This window comes from Odontesthes bonariensis, chromosome 4 (genome assembly GCF_027942865.1).
Source record: "Odontesthes bonariensis isolate fOdoBon6 chromosome 4, fOdoBon6.hap1, whole genome shotgun sequence".
Classification (NCBI taxonomy): Eukaryota; Metazoa; Chordata; class Actinopteri; order Atheriniformes; family Atherinopsidae; genus Odontesthes; species Odontesthes bonariensis.
In genome coordinates this window covers 38,671,344-38,688,626 of record NC_134509.1, presented here as the reverse complement: position 1 = coordinate 38,688,626, position 17,283 = coordinate 38,671,344, and the positions used below count along the sequence as shown (strand labels likewise).

The 17,283-nt window shown below is 42.4% G+C and overlaps 1 protein-coding gene across 1 annotated transcript; it reads right to left on the bottom strand.

The window, feature by feature from the left end:
* Nucleotides 1-733: 733 nt before the first annotated feature.
* Nucleotides 734-5,458, bottom strand: LOC142379078 (rho-related GTP-binding protein RhoU-like). The gene is made up of 3 exons (XM_075464179.1): nucleotides 4,932-5,458; nucleotides 4,714-4,772; nucleotides 734-3,148 (listed from the first exon to the last, which is right to left on the bottom strand). Exons 1-3 carry the CDS (start codon nucleotides 5,200-5,202, stop codon nucleotides 2,660-2,662), a joined length of 819 nt encoding a protein of 272 aa, XP_075320294.1. The 5' UTR covers nucleotides 5,203-5,458; the 3' UTR covers nucleotides 734-2,659.
* Between the last annotated feature and the right edge of the window lie 11,825 nt (nucleotides 5,459-17,283).

The following is a 17,283-nucleotide window of genomic DNA, read 5'->3' as shown; positions in this document are numbered from 1 at the left end:
ACATACAGTAGGTGACATTACATGGTGGACAGTTATGTCAGAAAATATAGTTTGAGTTCTATTCAGTCCAAGATTGTCCAAAGGATATTTCACTTTCCACCTCGGTTTCAGTCATAGTTGGTTAGTGTTAGGATTAAAAATATCTATATAGTTAGGGTTAGGGATTTTATTTAAAAAAATCATGTTTGCGCTTGAATACTCAAGAACACAAAGGTGCAGGTTGGTATTACGTCTTGTAAATCCATCCTTATACAGATCAACAGGCAAAGTAAAACATTACCATCTGACAATCTATACAGCTTTTGTTGTGGTTCTACTACAGTTTGGACATTTGGACCAGGTAGATGTTACCTATACATTTTCTTTTTTAAATTAGGCTTCTTAGGGATTTTTGGCTATTGATATACTGCTGTAATTGCTTATAGGGCTCCTTTGACAGTATTGTAAATGGTGGGAAAAACACGGTGAGCAAAATGTATGTACAAAACAGCTAGATATTTTGCAAATATATTATTTTGAATTAAATCAAGCCATTCTATGGCAGAAACATTCTTAAAAGCTAGGAGCAGTAGTTTTTGGTAGGTGGAAAACTCTGATAAGGAATGTATCTTTGATGTCATTACAACATTAGAATGGCTTAATTGATAATGATCTATATCAGTGAGCAGTAAATAATCCTCAAACATGAACATAAATCCTAAGACATTTTTTTATTTAATAAATCATCGACACATTCATCATTGCACTGTACTTTCTGAAGAGAAACAAAAGCAAAGCAAACGCATGGAGCCAAAACGGTAAAGCAGCCTCATGCCTGAATATCATGTTTAAAGGGACACTTTGTATTTCTTCCCCCATCTAGTGGTGCAATTTTATTTTGCAAAGTCGAATGAATTTGCTCTCTAGCACCTCGCGTTTTCAAATGTGCCTTGCAACTTCTTGAACTACGGCAGGCGGTATGTGTCAAGATTCAAGAAGCTACAAACAAAAAGACATCAAGACATACAGTACAAAGGATTACATTACACACATACAATAACACTATAAATACAGATGACAGATAATATGTCAGATAACATAAGTTGACATAGCCTTTGGTGTGCAAGCAATGCAATTAGTCATATTCCGGGAGTTACCGGAAGTGACGTCGACGCAGCGGTAGCGTTAGCAGCAGTGTGTAGTTGCTATCTGGAAAGTGTTCTTTTAAATAAACTCCCGGTAAACTTACAAACTTTCTAATGCCTCCTTTTGCGAGTTAAGAGCCTATGTGTACGTTCCTGCGTTCTCAACGGACACGCAGTTCTCAGCATGACACCTGACGGAGGCGCTGGCTGATACGCCGTTTAATTGGGGAACAGACTCTAGTTAATCGGTGCTTCACCCGCTGCACCTGCGTGTGAACGGTGTGGGCCCACCCTCTGTAGCTCCCGGCCGTAAGCTGATCAGGAGCAGCTGACAGATTGCCCGAGAGGTAACCACACCTGCCTGTCAGTTCTTGGAAGCTGCTTGTGCCTGCATGTAGGCCAGGCCAAGTTACAGTCGCCTGTTAAACCGATTTCTCCCCTCCTGGTCAATTTCTGGAGAGTCTGGTGCTCATATTGATAGTCTGAAGATAAGGAAATGAACTCCAAAAAGTCATATCAAGTCTAAGAATACTATTTTCCTCTGATGTCGTGCATTGACCTGATTTTAGTGATGGCATCTCGGTCACTACTTTTTTTTAACTGATGGTTGTAATGTCAAGTGAGGTTTAGATAAGAGTTAGGACTGGATAAGCCTAAAAATAAACATCCTAATTAATTAATGAAAAGAAAACACTGCTGTGAGCTACAGAAGCTCGTGCACAACCAGTTTATGCTGTAAAAGTGGAGCAATTAGCTTGTTTTGCTCCCTGAGGTGTGATTCAATTGTGGGGATAACATTAGGCTCCATATGTTGGTGTAATTCAGTCCAGGTGGTCCTGTCTGCTTCTATTAGAGGCTTCAGCAGGCTGACTCTGAATCAGGGAGAAAAGCTGAGTGAAGTCGTGATCTTTCAGTTCGTTTGAAATTCTTGTAAAATCACCCAGGAGTTGCTTTGCCTCTTACAGTCTGAGTTCAAAACTGATTACTGAGGTCAAGATGCATTTTGGTCTTGTTGTTGAGCGTGGATGGCCAAGAGGATCAGAGAGTTGATGCGACAGTACAAAACACATCCCTGTGATAATGCTGTAACAGATTTGGTGTTTGTCTGGTGAAAGCTGGAGGGAAAAAGCTGTGCAGCAAATAGGCTAAAAAAAAATCAGGCAACTGCTTAAGAGTTTGTATTTAACATTTCTTCATTGTACACTTGTTAAAATGATCATGTGTACAGCTCTAACAAACATTAACAAAGGCTTGATAGCACATAGCATCATCATGCTGGCAGTCAAAATAATAGATTTACAAATGAATAAATATATTTCTATTATAAATAAATGATCTAAATAAATAATAATCAACAAATGAACCGTAAAACAAAGTACTTGTTATGTTAGGGCGTTAAAGTGTAAAATAAATACATCTTTGAACTCCATCTGAGTCTTGCTGTGTTGTCCTGTGTTGTGATCACCTTCACCCATCTGCCACCACGGTCAGCCGGCAAAACCAGAAGCAAACATAAACGAACTGCGCTTTGGAACTCATTTGACTTCACAGCCCTGCTCTCCCATCAGACAGTTAATCTTTCTCCACCATGCTTCTGTGAGGGTCTTGATCTTATCAGGAGTCTTCTTCCTCAGAGTGAGACTCTGCTGCTGGACACTGTTACAGTCTGTCTGCTGGAAGCTGGCCAAGATGGCTGAATCAAAAGTGTCCTTCAGGTTCTTCTGAGTCAGGGCCGAGCACTCTGCAAAACTCACCGCCCCGAGCTCCTGGGCCAGCCGCTGGCCCTCCTCTGTGCCCACAGGCCGCTGCTGGTTCTGTGCCAGGTGGATCAGCACCTGCACGTCTTCTCTCAGGTCCAGCTGGGTTCCAACCAGGATCAGGGGCACGCCAGGACAGTGCTGACGGATCTCAGGAACCCATTTGTCGGTCAGGTTACGGAAAGAACAGGGACGGACCACGCTGTAGCACAGAAGGAAGACGTCAGCATTTCTGTAGCACAACGGCCGGAGGCGCTCCAACTCATCCTATGTGAGGAAAACAGAAGTGCGAGTTCAGAAACATTCATGTCCTTTTGCAGAGTGAAGGTAGATGTATTCCATGTATTTTCTAATACCATGTAAAGCAACATCAACAAAAAGTCTGTCAACTTTAGATTCCTCCCGCAAAAGATTAAAAAACAAACCTCAGACCTAAAAACAAAATACTTTATTTAGTGGGAGAACCAGCTGCAGATTCAGTACTGTTTGTGGTTTATGAGGAAAAAAATAGACGACTTGTTGATTTTGACAGCTATTAATATAAAAAAAAAAGAAGAAGCAAGGGGCACTGTGAGGACAGAGGAATAAGATATTTCAGCCTGTAATTGTAAGGAAAGTATTTGCTCGTCCTGTGATGTGAAGATCACACATCTTACCGTCGTGTGATCTCCCCACCACTCTGAGATGGATCTAAGGCAAACCACCACACACCACTTTGAGGATGAATTTGACAATTAGTTTGTGTGTTTTTATTGTTTATTAGGGCAAGAAAACTGAAACAGGACTTAAATCTCTTCTTGGACTCCAAATATAAATAATAAATCCAAACTTGGCTGAGTAAATAACACCAATTTTTTTATCTGAACCTTCAGACCTAGATTTATCTGGTCTTAAGTGTCCTTGATTGAGAAGTTAAACAAGTTAGGTATTTGTAGGTATCTTCCTCATTTGAAATCTTGTGATGTTTAATTCACATGTATATGTACATTAAAACTGTCTTTGTTAACATGATGAGTCCAGGACTTTAAAGATCTGGACTGAAAACCTTTCATAAAAGGACTCTTTCTTGTCTCCACTAAATTTAGACTATTATTGTGCTGTTTATGCTTGTTATATGATTACAAGATCAGCTCAAAGTATATATTTTTTAATTTTAATTTTTCAAATGTTCTTTTAGGGTCAACTCCCCCCTTTAAAAATAATGTTATGGGAATCGTTTGTTTGGAAAATGTTTTTGAATTATTCGGGATTATTCCGGATAACATGGACATGGTGTGAACAGAGGTGTGTTGCTTTGATATGAATATTATGCCTAAAACAGACTCTTTTTTCACTAAATCTATTTCAGATGTTTATACTTATGAAACCGAGGATGCTCGTGGGAAAGAAAAAAAGCCAAAGATAATGTTTTGCAGAGCCACTCAACCAAAGGAGGAGGATGTAGCACAAAGTGACAGAGGGACGCAATTCCTGCACGGGCGATGTAAACTGAGAGTTTACAGGCTTACATGACATAGCTATTTAAGTCGAGGACTAAAACCAGGCTGTAGGGGGCAGACCATACAAACACAGAAGCCCTTCGAAAGGGGAACCGAAGACCAGTAAGGACTCATTGATCATTAATGACTTACTGATCTATCATCCAGCCCCCATTTCTATCATGGTGCCACAGTAGAGGAGGATAAAAAGCGTTGAATTCATCATGTGATGGCACTCACAGTCAGTTTATCTACAGAGTAAGCTCTGTTGTACAGTTACCACACGTTAAGATGTGTGAGCAGCTGATATTTGATATGTAAGAAAAGCAATGAGAGAGAAAAGGCGCAGCTCACCTGTCCAGCTGTGTCGCACAGCTGCACTCTCACCGGTTTCCCGTCAACCACAACCATCACTAGAAAGATCAAAAGACATCTGACTGTGAACTGCAAGTTTCTTTCACAGTAGCAACCATCTCCCTATCTTTCAGAGAGATGAGATATTATAACTCGAGCTACAAACTCTGTATCTGCGCGTATTGTTCAACACCAGCAGGACAGGTGGGAGATATTACCGGTAAAGTTGTCAAACGCTGTCGGGACATATTCTGTGGGGTATCCATTGGTGGTGTAGCTGACGATGAGACTTGTCTTTCCCACGGCTCCGTCGCCAACCAGGACGCAGTTGACCTTACGCTCCGGTGCGGAACCGGACCGCCGGCGCTTCATGCTCACAGGAAAATCCCGGTTCTTCAAGCGCCGCGGCGGGACCTGAAGCCCGTCTCCACCGCCAAAGGGGTCCGACACACGGCCGGGCTTCTGCCTCCCAACATCCTGTGGCAGCATGGCTCAGTATGCGTTCAGAAAAGATTTTTGTCGACCTTCCTGACGGTTCAGGTTCTCTGGAGACCTCCTGCTCGCTCCATCCTCCTGATGTTTCCAATGTCAGCTGCGAAGATGAAACGCAAACCAAACTTAGGTGCGTTTTCTGTGAACAGCAGCAGAGATGTGGAGCAGGCAGTGGTGGAGCAGGCTGTGGCACAGACGTCGAGTCTCACTGCTCAGCAGGAGCTCCTGATTGGCATTCTCCCTACATCTGTTGTAGTCGTGCCTCCTAAGAGGCTTAGAGAGCAGCACCATATGAACCTCCAGAGATTTCCAAGTGAAGTGAACCAAGCTTAAGAATCCTTAATCCCACAGAGTGAAATAGAGGCTACAACATGTCTCCTTTGGATAGTAATGTTAATTTAAACATTTAGGTTGGCATATTGCTGTTTTGTGCCTCTTTCTGAAAGAGTAAAAACAATCTTCTCAGCACCCTCAGACAAAATCTGCTCAGTCTTCTAAATCAGTGTGAATACTGGGCTTGACAGCAGTAGCACATAGATAAAGGGTCTGCTTGTGCTGAACACTATCATTCAAAATTTCCTTTCCTGTAATATATGATAAACAAACAATCAAAGGCTCCATATGGAACAATATCAAGAGATGAGGAGCTATTCTGATGCCCTCTAGTGGTTGAATTATGAAAGCTTTGAAGACTGAAGGAGCAGAACTGCATGTAGCACATGAATCATCATCTCTCATGTAAGCAGCAGGTTCGAATGCCTCTATAAGGAGAGAGGAAGAGAAAATAAGCCTGCAGTTAAAAATAGATGAAAACGTCAAAACAGGGGAGAGGAAACTGCAGTGAACACAGTGTAGGAGGGAAACTCCTGCAAACAGGAAAATATACCATCTATCTTTTGTTTTTATGACCTGCGTTAAAAGACTCACAACCGAGCATCACAGAATACAAGGGTTTGTAGTTTTCCAACTACAGCATTTTAAAAATCATTTTTAAAATGAAAAACATATTGAGAATTCATTCAAATTATTACAAAGCGTAACATGATGTAAAATATAGCATTCTACTGTCATTTTTTACAAGCGCAGTTTTCGTGGAAATATAGAAAACATTAGATATTCTAGATTTTGATTTTTTTTATCTGTAGTGAAAGAAACACAAGTACTTAAGATAATTAATTCTGCGCAATACACCATTTTACTTTATGTCATACTTTGGTCAACTTGTGAAGTTTAAAATGTGCGTATCCAAGTAAACTTAATAATAATAATAATAATAATAATAATAATAATAAATTTTATTTATAAGGCACTTTATATTTACAATAAAATCTCAAAGTGCTACAGTGGGATAAAAGACAAATATTAGGTTCAAAAGCAGGGACAGTAAAATGCAAATAAAATACACAAATAAAAGTAGTGAGTCCTTTAAATGCTAAAACGAAATAAATACAGGACAGAGCATTCAAAGGGAGATCATTAAAAACATTGGGTAAAAAGAAAGGTTTTCAGGCCTGTTTTAAAGTGTTCCACAGTCTGTGGAACCCTCAGATGTGGCAGCAGAGTGTTCCACAGCCGAGGGGCAGCGCAGGAAAAGGCCCGGTCTCCCATGGTGCGGGAGCCAGTTCTGGGAGTGTGAAGAAGGTTGGTGTTGGAGGAACGGAGAGAGCGTGAAGGACAGTGAAGGGTGAGAAGGTCTTTTAAGTAAGATGGAGCATTACCATGCAGGCAGTGGAAGGTGAGCAGAGAGATTTTGTAAGTGATCCGGGCAGAAACAGGAAGCCAGTGAAGAGATTGGAGAACAGGGGTGATATGTTCATGTTTACGCACTCTCATCAGGATCCTGGCAGCACAGTTCTGAACATACTGTAATCTCTGTATGTTCTTGCCAGGAATCCCCAAAAAACTTGACTTATATCTGCTTTAAGTTCTTGGAAGGCAACACCATTTATCCAAATGAAAGGTGAAATGTGTTCAGGAACCGAGAAAAGAAGTTCGGGTGATGATACCATCACTGAGAATCTACACGGACATTACACCTGTCTGATTTTGTCTTCACAACCAAGTTAAAGCTGCAGTCTGCAACTCTTTTTCAAGCATAATGCCTGTAACTGTCCGGGGATTCTTAAAGTAGTACATTAAATACCCCAATACAAAAAAAATGAGTTCTCTAGGTCCCCTATATGTCCCGCTAGGTCCCTCCAAAGCCAGCAGGTTTGTTTACAAAATTGCAGACCAGACCGGTAAAAGGTAACCAATCAGGTTACGAGCTGGGCTCTGCTGCCTGTCAATCACCGATTGTGCACGCGCGGTACAAGGTAGGCTCGTCCCCACGCTTATTTATCTAGACTATTGAACTTCATTACGGGCTAGTCTACTTACTGTGTCTTCCATGATCGCAAATGACAGGTGAGTTGATGAATGAGGAGTCGTGTACGCGCATCTGGCGTGCACGTAGACGTGCACGAGTTCTCATGTGTTTTGATGGGGCGGGACAGGAAGTTGAATAACTTTTTATTTTTCGGTTAAAAAATAAGCATTTCTTGCATTTTGCGACTACGGAGGTCACCGTTTTCAACTTCAAGCGTTCTGATAGATCATGTAAACTCTTAAAATGCCAAAAATTAGGACTTTACGTATGACAACAACAAATCCTGCAGACTGCAGCTTTAAGCAAAAACATCTTAAAGCCAAGCCGGAGCTGTTACAAGGGAGTGTTTTGGAACCAGGACGCAGACTGTCGGCTGGAGATCAAAAAAACAAACAGGTTTATTCACAGAGATATGAGCTCTTGAGTGGGAGTGATGATCCAGGAAGCAGTGTACTGCAACAATGAGCAGGCAGACAGGTAGGTCTTCTAGGTAAGCAGGGTTCAAGATCCAGGGTCCTGAGGTCTCAGGTAAGTATTTCCTGGAAGAGCTCCTCCAAGCAGGCGAGATCAGGTGTTACTTTGCTGTTCATAGATATTTTCCAGACGCTGGCTGCAAGGGCTCCAATGTTTATGGCAACACCTTTCCGAAAATAATTTTTTAGGAGAGACAAGAGAAACTGGGTTAGTTCAGGACAAGGCTTGAGAGAAAGGAAATATCAGACTTACGCGCCGTTTACACATACCCGGGTATTTTGAAAAACGCATATTTTCTAACCTTCGTTTGCAAAAAAAACTAGGTGCACACAGCCCCGTTTTTTAAAAAAAACACGTCTACATTGATCCGGAGAAATACGCTATCAGGAGCTGTTAAATTACGCCAAGCCTGACATTGGCAGTGTTAGAACAATGAGAATTCCACACAAGCCAATCAGAAGCCTAATAGAGAACCGCTGACAGGAAGAACTTCCGGATCCTTTTCAAGAAGAAAATATTGCGCCAGGCTCGTGTGTGGACTGACAGCGAGACTGAGCTACTTTTACACGTTGCGCTGGACTATAAAACTGCTAAAGCCGTGAAAAAATGTCTTTGTTGTTCAATACATTGTATGACTGTAATTTTCAAAATCACACAAGCGAGTATAGCTCTCAACAACAGAAATGCTGCTAGTACCTCCATGCTTGCCAGATAAACAATGGACGGAGAGAAAGGCGTTCTCACGCTAGCATCCTGCCAACATGGCGGATAGGGGCGGGGCTCTGTACTATGACGACAACTCCGCATTCCATTCTGAAAACTCCGTTTTCGACTCTTTCAACCAGTTTACACACAAACGCTAAACGGAGTTTTTAAAAAATCTCCACTTTTGCCGGAGTTTTTTTTTAGCTTCGTTTTCGGAGGAAAAAACTCTGTTTGTGTATAAACGAAAGGCACAAACGAAGGGAAAGGTCTTCGTTTTTCAAAATACCCGGGTATGTGTAAACGGCACCTTAGATGGACCACTGAAGAAGTTACAATGATCTGGCGCTAAGTAGAGGTGAGGCCGGGGTAGATGTATCAGGAGAACCTGCAGGAGCAGAGCAGCAGCCACGCCCATACCCACACTGACACACTTCTCACTCAATAGGGGGAGACAACACTGACGTATAAATGAGGAAAAGGAGAAAATGACACAAGAGGGAAATAGACCTAAATCCGGAGGCTCATGACAGGTGCCTCAATGAGGAGTGTGTTACCTCGAGGAGGTTTGCAGGACAACAACTTGTTGAGACAGCAGCAGAGTGTGCATGTGTGTGTGTGTGTGTGTGTGGGAGGCAGAATGTGTTGCCATGTTGCTCACAGCACCAGAAGCCACCACTGAGTGGGACCAATACATCCTATACACATATAGACAGGCAGTATACAGTCTCACAGTGACAATATGGAACATCAAAGTTTTAGTCTGGATGGCTAAAAGACAGGTTCCCACAACCAGTACTAGTATCTCTTCTTGGTGTGTATTTAATGTGCTACAGAGATCCTTTTGTTTTCCCTCTTTCGTCTTTTGTTGTCTGATTAGTGAAAGTTATCTTCCTTTTGACTGGGTTTGTGTGTCTCGCCCTGCATACAAAGAACTTGTTATAGTAATGAAAGTACAGGATTTTGCTTTTCAACCCTTAAGGAATTTGGATCCAGTTAGAAACTGGAGCAATTCGAATGTCCTTTTTTTCAAGGCTGTGAACATCCCATGTGTAATTCTGTTCACCTCCAACTCTCAGTTGATTGATTGCAAATCCCTCTTGTAAAGCAAACATATATACTTCTGTCATCTTGAAAACCATCAGAGTGTGAAGCTGCTGTTTTGTGGTTTAGGTGATCTGGCCCTAAAAAGCAAGGCCCCTTCATAATGTTCTTATAGCTTTACCTGGAGCATGATAATAAAGTTTGTGTACCTTTAAAGTATACTTATAAGAACTTACTCATTTCAAGAACTACTTATTTCACTAGCTAAAAGTACACAATCTAACCGTATCTGAGTCTTAACATCCAAAATCCAGTTACTATAGCAATGTAATGCAGCAGACTTCTCATCAAACATCAGTATGTGATGAACTGGGAGGGAGGATGGGGTAAAACACACAAAAGGCACTCTCTGGAGCTACTGTTTGACCTGCTGTAGAAACATTCAATTTGGCAGACTGCATAAAAGCTGACCTGGACTATCTCTAGATATGGAATGTAAATTAAATGAAAAAAAATACTTTATCGATTTCAGAGGTAATCATTCTGTGTTGCAGAAGGGCTGATGAGCCACGTAACTGAACACACTGTGTTGTTTCAACACTATATTATGTGGTGGATATTGTTATTTCTGTTCATCAACTTGTGCAGCATTCTTCTTTACACAGTTAGGTCCCGGGGCAGTCACAGAGCCGGCCTTCCTTATCAGTTCGACATCTATGTCCATAAAAAGGCTGGTTCTAAGATTCTGACAACAAATATTTTATTATTCACAAGATTCTATCAATCTGAATCCTCCTGAATTTTAAACACTGGAACTTTAAAAACAGACATAGAAGAACAAATTGTCTGTGACATAAATCCATTAAAATCATCTTTAACCAGCAGCTGACATCACTGCCTAACAGGATTAACAAGAAGTCAGTGAGAAACATGGAAATCTAGCAGCCCTGCGAATCAAGACATGGGCTGGTACAAGGAGCTGGCACAGTACCCACAAACCCACCAACCCCATCAACACATACATGCATAACATTCAAAGCTGCTGTTCAACTCTTGTACAAACAGCCCCCCTCCCCCCCTTGTCCTCAAACATCTGATAAACTAGACACCTAATCAGAATCTTTGGGGACTCTGGGCCCCCTTTTGGTGCATGCAGACCAAGCAAATACATTAACTCAATTTAGAGTTTGGGATTAAGGGCCCACCCCTCCCCCGTAAAACACACAAACAGAAATACAACCACACACAGACACACACCAGCACCACTCCTCTCTGCCTCTCTTCGCTCTGCTTCCCTCCATCCTCATTTTTGATGGGATCAGCTGAGCGCTACATTCTCTTCTTCCCCTACACCCTCTCCCTATCTCTCTCTTCATAACTCTCACTCTGTCCCTCTCTCCCTCAGGGGACTGGGGCTCTTGGACTCTATAGTTATGGGCTGAGGCCATCTGTCACCATGCACATTCACGCAGCCACCAGAAGGCCACAACATGTGCAGATTTAAATGGAGAACCCAACTTTCCCAGGACACACAGGCCTGACCCCGGCAGCCGCTGCAACCCCCTCCTCTTCCTCGGCCCTATCACCCTGTGTCTCCCCCTTCCTCCTCCTCTTCTTCTACTCTCCATCCCACGACCATCATCACCATCCAGCATCCCTAAAACCCAGACCGCACCCACCTGCCACACCCTCCTCCTCCAGCACCTCCAAGAAATACTGCCTGCATATGAAACAGTGTAAGAGAACCAAACATCCCCCAATAACAGTTTGTGTGCATGGCAATGGCTAAACACAATACACAAGCACAATTTTTTCCACACAATGATAGATTTCCACCTTATGTGGTCGATTATGCTGACGTGGGAGGTTACAGAGGAGGTAGGAGAGGGGTGGGAGAGAGGGAGATGAGGGCAACCCCTGTTGGACGTGTGACAAAGAAGGAGATCAGCTGATTTGTGAAACTGATTGTGAAGCAAAGGGAGAAAGGATGGCGGGGAGTGCTTGTATGTTCTGTTTTCTGAGGATGTGTGTGTGTGTGTGTTGGGGGGGTAACAGGATTTCTCTTGTCTGTCGGACCTGAGGGGAGGACAATGGGAGCGGCGGGGGTGGGGTGAGTGTCACACGCTTTTGCTTTGTGGCTCGGTCAACAGGCGTGTGCCACGGGTGTCGTCTCGCCTCCCTCGCCTGCTGTCCAACTCCAAGAAAGGACCAGCAGCCATGAGAATCGGGTCCCTGGGCCCTTTAATGAGGGGCGTGCTGTTTCTTATCAAAGATGGACAAGCCATCATTACAATCATCATTAGAAGCTGCACAATGGAGCACGTCTCCCTTAGCTATAGATGCGAAAATCCTCCTACAGGACTACAACAGTGGCTGCAGCAGGGGGAGGATGGAATAAAAAAACAAAGACCCAAAAGTCAGCGCATGTGTCAGTTTATTGTAACAAGTCAACATGTTTGACTCAGATAAATGTAGAGCTCTTTCATAACAAATAACTTAAATATGGCAAAGCAGCTGATTCCTTCTCTTTAGGGACTAAGTTTAAAATATTTTGAGGAACATATCCCGATATCCACAATATTGGAACAGTTTTATCAGTTGGTTCAGAATATATCATTTCAGAGTTCAGGGTTAAAAATACAATGCATGCTCAACATGAAGAACTATCTTGAGCTGTTTTGGTTGTTTTTTTTTCATCCAGATGAACAGACTCTGACCACCATATTTTATATCCTAACTATCATCATATATCTTATATATATATATCTATGTCTGTATCTATATCTCTATCTATCTATATCTATATAGAACAATAGAAATAGAATAGAAAAATAAATTACTCATCCTCCTTGGCGGAAATTCAAATATATATAATATATATAGATATATGTAGATATAGATGTAGATATGTATATATATCAAAATATAAAATAAATACTAATTATGTGTAAGCTTTTTCAAAGTTAAGAAATATGACTTGATACGTTAGTATCAGTGTCTGCAAAATGACAGCTACACTGTGCTGATTCTATTCATGTTCACAGGTTAACTTCTAGATTTGATCTTATGGAATATGGCACTCATAAGTGCTGACGATGTGTCTTTAAAGTAAACAAAATCAACTATGCTGAACCTTTCCATGGAGCATCAAGTCTTCAGATACACTTTTTTTTTACTAAATGCCAACGAAAAGGTAAGTTTCACACAATCACAAGAATATCATGATCTCTGATGTTTCAGTCTGTGTGAGTGGGCTGGGAGTCAGAATGCCATGTCGTGCAGTAAAATTCGATCTCCGGTTTGTCATCATTAATTTTGGCCCAAAAAATATGTTGTTGCTCTCTGGCTTTTCTCAAGAGTCTTCCTACAAATTCTTTTTTAAGCTCTCTGCTGGCCCGTGGCTGTGGTCACAAGAAGCATTGTCATGGTGTTGAATGTGGTGGGGTTATAGGGAGGAGATGTATGTGTAGGGGTGGGGGGGTATGACGCTGCAGCAGTGGCAGCTGGCGGCCCAGCTTGCAGGGGCCAAACTTTCTTCACAATGGACAGCCTTCCCCCTGGGGCCAGTGATTTAGGACAGGGCTCTCCGGACAGGCCCCCAAAGAGAGAGGACACTGGCTTTGGAGGAACACCCCCCCTTTCCATACCTCATCCTCTAAAGCTTCTCTGCTGGTGCTCCACCTAGCTCCTCCTTACAAACTCCTGACACCCTCCCTCCATCATCCCACTGTGGCTAAGCCCTCTCCTGGGACAAGGAGGCAGGCCTCTGGATGGGGAGCATTCCTGAGGTGTAGCACGCTAACGCACACTGGGCACAATAGGAAAAAGACAACAGGTGCATATGGATCCTCTGTCGTCCAGCAGCAGCTGAGAGATAGGAACATGGGGCCATTATGACACCATTATCCACTGCTGCAAAACAAGGCTTTTTATGTGTAACCTGGTCTTGGACCCACCCTTCCCCAACAAACTTCTCTTTCATCCTGTTACCCCAGCTAGCACCTGCCACACCAACACCCTCCAAAAACGCCAATGAGCCACTTGTCCGGTGTCTGGACTCAATTCTATGAAACCCCAAAAACCAAGCTCACTTGTTGCAGAAAAAAAAATCTGTTTATATTGGAGCCAGAGAGATGATCCAGGCAGTCACCTCTGTACGCCACGGTCCCCTGATCCCTCCGTCCTCTGTCCCTCTGAATTATGCTATGCCTTAGATGAGCAGTCATACAACAGATTGTTTGGTGCAGCCACTTGATATAACTGGTGACAATGCCCCTAACAGAGTGAGTGTCCTGAGGGGATAGGCAGTATTTGGTTACTGCATCCATGATTGCTCCCTATTGTGATCTGCTGTGGGTAGAAGGTTGAAAGGGGGTTTGGGGAGGGGGCTATGTGCGCATATGTAGGCCCACCACGCAGGTGCATACATCTGTTTATTTCTGGGCAGATGCTCATGGTTGTAGAGATAGAGAGGGAGAGTTAGAGAAAACAGGGGGGGGAGCTGGCTTCTTTACTTCTTCCATTTACACTGTATTCATTGATGCTAGTAATGAAGATGATAAAAATGATGAACATTTTTTCAACACACAGACTTAGATCATATTTAATAGTGCCTTGGGTTTTTTTTATTTATTTTTTATTGGGATCACGCTACAGTTAAGGGAAACCTCAGTGCTACAGAATAATAACACTGACTTATTAAGGAAATTACTTTTATACAAAGTGACCTACAATTGAGGATCTGCATTCAGGCTTCAGAGCTCCAGTTTCATATAGAAATGGATTCCTGGCAAGTGTAGAAGAACTGTGTCAAGGCTGCACTGTGTCTTGTTCTCCACACTGTCAAACATCTTTTGGATTTCTTGGATTCAGTCCTGATATACTCACTGGCTGAATGAAATGCTGTTCAACCTAATGTTCATAACTATAAATGTCACTCACATTTGCTGCCTCACTACAATTCAAATATGACCTCATTCTGATTTATTCTTTTACATACCAATACAGCACTTTTTGTGAAGTAAAAAACTGGACAAATGCATCTGTTGATGGAGCTGAATGAAAAATTAAAAGATCATTGAAGCAATTGCAGTTCGTCATGAGAAGAACATAAATGTGGGAACCAGATTTTATAATAACCCATCCTTTTTTTTCCCCCCACAAAATTAAAAATCTAAATGTCACTCTCATGGTGGTAAAGTCAACAGGTCAGCGAAGTCTGTAGAGTCCATCCTTTGGGAACCACAAATATTATGACACTCCATCTTTTAATTATTGAGATTTTTCAGTCAGTCTGGACTGAAAGGGAGGGTCCGTTCCACACTGCAGCAGAGCGATGGCTAAAGACAAGCTGGTTGGTTTACTTAGCCCTCAGAGCAGCTTCAGTGTTTCCTATCATAAGTAAGCTTCTTTTTTTTGTCTCATATTGTTTAGAAATAAATTACATTTAAGAGAGTTGCACATCAAATCGACCTTGAACCATAATAATATGGGTAAATCATATTTTAAACCCTTCACAGTCACCAGCTCTCAATCTCCTCTATTGGAGTAATGCACAGAATCAAAGCAAAAGCTCATTGAAGCTGTTCTGGTGGCAGCTGGTTGCCAAACACGTTACTAAGATGCTTCATTTTGTTTATGTTTGATTAATTAGTTACTTGTCTATATGCACATAATCTTCTGTGTATTCAAGAAGAAAGATTTGGTGACTAAAGACTGTAAAAGTTGAGACTGCATGGGAAATGTTAATTAAGAAATAAGGTGTTTCAGCTGTCATTTTCTCCCATTCTTCCTGCAAACGGTGTGCAACAGTTCGGGGTGGTGGTTATTTCAGAGTTCTCCAACATTCTCCATTGGGGACAGGTCAGGACTGCAGACGGGCTAGTCCAGCACCCATACCCTCTTCTTCCTCAGCCATGCCTTTGGAACGTGTGCAGAATGTGGTTTTATGTTGTCTTGTTGAACAATGCATGGACGTCCCTGGAAAAGATGTGGTCGTGAAGGCAGCATATGTTGCTGTAACATGTCAGTGAACACGGCGTCCATTTCTTCCAACAAAGATCTGGAACACTGATCGCTCTGACCACAGCACACGTTTCCACCGTGTGACGGTCCATCCCAGATGCGTCCGGGCCCAGAGAAGTGGACGCCGCCTCTGGACCAGGTTAACATCAGGCTTCTTTTCTGCACAGTAAAGTTTGTGAATTGAACTCTGTAGTGCTTGACAAAGGTTTCCCACAGTATTCCCTTGTCCATGTAGAACTATCAGCTATTGATGAATGACGGTTCTTGATGCAGATGCCGTCCGACTGATCAGAGATCATGGGTGTCCAGCTTGGGCTTGAATCCCTTGTCCTTTACACACTGAAATTCCTCCAGATTCCTTGAATTCTTTCATGATATTCTTCACTGTAGAGGGAGAAATATGCAAATCCCTTCCAACCTCTTCGAGAAACATTGTTTTCAAACATTTCAATGATTTTCTCATATTTGTAGACAAACTGGAAATCATCTGTCCATTTTTGATTCCCCAAAGACTGAATCAAGATTGTAATCACCTGTTGACATTGCTTGTGTGAATTATTGTCATTATTATTATTATAACAATAATATTTACCCAATCTCGCGATAAATTGCCCACATCCGAACATTTTCTTAGAATGTTTTGCAGCCTGAAATAGAAGTATATTAACAAATTAAACCAAATTGACAGGACAAAACATTAATTGTCTTGGGCTCATATTGTCTGCGATTAAATCAAAGTCAATGGCAATCTAAAAATCACTGCATTTGGTTTCCTCTACTTTCATTTCCAAACTTTTTCGTATGTACAGATGCAATTTTCAAATCAATACCATTCAATGAAGCCTCATGGTGTGTGCATGAGGGTATTTTGTATTCCTGTCATCAGTTTCCAACATCAGAGTGATGTTAAATGCTGCATCATGGAAACTTATTCTTTGATTTAATCAATATCAATATATTCCTGATTTTCATTTCAAAACTCAAACTAGTCAGTTGATTTTTAACTGACGTCCAACACACTAATTGTAGGAACCCGCACATCTCGGTGTGCGTGCCCCCGGGGTGCGCGGCAGATGTGTTTTCATAAACTCTGGCACGCGACTGACCATAGTCTGCAGTTAACTCTTTACCTCCCCCTTTAAATCCCCAGTGCCTCTGCACACACTTGCTGGCGCGTCCCCCCCCCCCCCCCCTCCCGCGCGCCCGCCCGCCACCTTACTTACTGCTGCACTGTCTCCAGTAACAACAACGTCTGCAAATGAGACAGATGACACAGCAGCCCGTAGGAAGGCTCAAGGAATCGTGGGAAGCCGTGGGGAGCCTCGCGGACACCCGAAGAGCCCTGGGGAAACGTGGATTTGATCTGTGGCCCCCACTCCTTGCAGCTGGCCACAGTAATCTGATCTGGACACAAAAGAGTATGTTGATCTGGTTTCAGCAGGTAAAACAGGCGAGAAGAACACCTC

Bases quoted from the DNA above. Each gene is read 5' to 3' on its own strand.
- LOC142379078 (XM_075464179.1), bottom strand. From the start codon at position 5,202: ATGCTGCCACAGGATGTTGGGAGGCAGAAGCCCGGCCGTGTGTCGGAC. The intron at 4,773-4,931 runs GTAATATCTCCC...TGATCTTTCTAG, and splicing joins AGCGTTTGACAACTTTACCG to TGATGGTTGTGGTTGACGGG. The intron at 3,149-4,713 runs GTGAGCTGCGCC...TTCCTCACATAG, and splicing joins TGTGCGACACAGCTGGACAG to GATGAGTTGGAGCGCCTCCG.